Source organism: Brassica oleracea, chromosome C5 (genome assembly GCF_000695525.1).
Source record: "Brassica oleracea var. oleracea cultivar TO1000 chromosome C5, BOL, whole genome shotgun sequence".
Taxonomy (NCBI): domain Eukaryota; kingdom Viridiplantae; phylum Streptophyta; class Magnoliopsida; order Brassicales; family Brassicaceae; genus Brassica; species Brassica oleracea.
The window spans coordinates 42,466,127-42,466,560 of NC_027752.1; the positions used below are offsets into that span (position 1 = coordinate 42,466,127).

The 434-nt window shown below is 37.1% G+C and overlaps 1 protein-coding gene and 1 long non-coding RNA gene across 2 annotated transcripts in view; both read right to left on the minus strand.

Moving 5' to 3' along the window:
* Positions 1 to 35: 35 nt before the first annotated feature.
* Positions 36 to 372, minus strand: LOC106294433. The gene is made up of 3 exons (XR_001260837.1): positions 316 to 372; positions 139 to 220; positions 36 to 61 (listed from the first exon to the last, which is right to left on the minus strand). It is a non-coding gene; the product is annotated as an uncharacterized LOC106294433 (long non-coding RNA).
* Positions 373 to 406: 34 nt separating this feature from the next.
* The window catches only part of LOC106292363, a 1,591-nt gene continuing 1,563 nt past the window's right edge, over positions 407 to 434 (minus strand). The window contains exon 3 of the mRNA XM_013727955.1: positions 407 to 425. Coding sequence (XP_013583409.1) covers positions 407 to 425 — 19 coding nt within the window. The remainder of the gene's footprint in view (positions 426 to 434) is intronic.

Consider the following 434-nt stretch of genomic DNA (forward strand, 5'->3'; position numbering starts at 1 on the left):
CAGGTCTCCATCGTTTCAAAGATGTTCTCTCTCGGAATATGTACATTGCGGCGTCAATCTCCTGCATATTTCAAAAATCTTAGCACACACAATGTATTTAAAAGACACAAATGGAAGCTAATAGTCTCTAAGGTTTACCAAGCTATCAACCCACTCAGATTTATCCATAAGACGATTAGCAATCTCAAAATCTAAAGTGGCAGGTCCAATCCGTAGACGTCTGAAACCAAATACAATGATAAAATTATAAAACAATTATACATTTTATTTAAAATATATCAATACATGACAGATGAATGAGAATAGAGTACTTACGTGGAGGAAGTTGACCAAGTTCTAACTTTTTCCCAATCCTCTTCACGGAAAAACACCAATGCGGCATCTGGGGAGTCTTCTTTGGTTCGATCTATTTGCTCATCATTCCACTGCAGTGG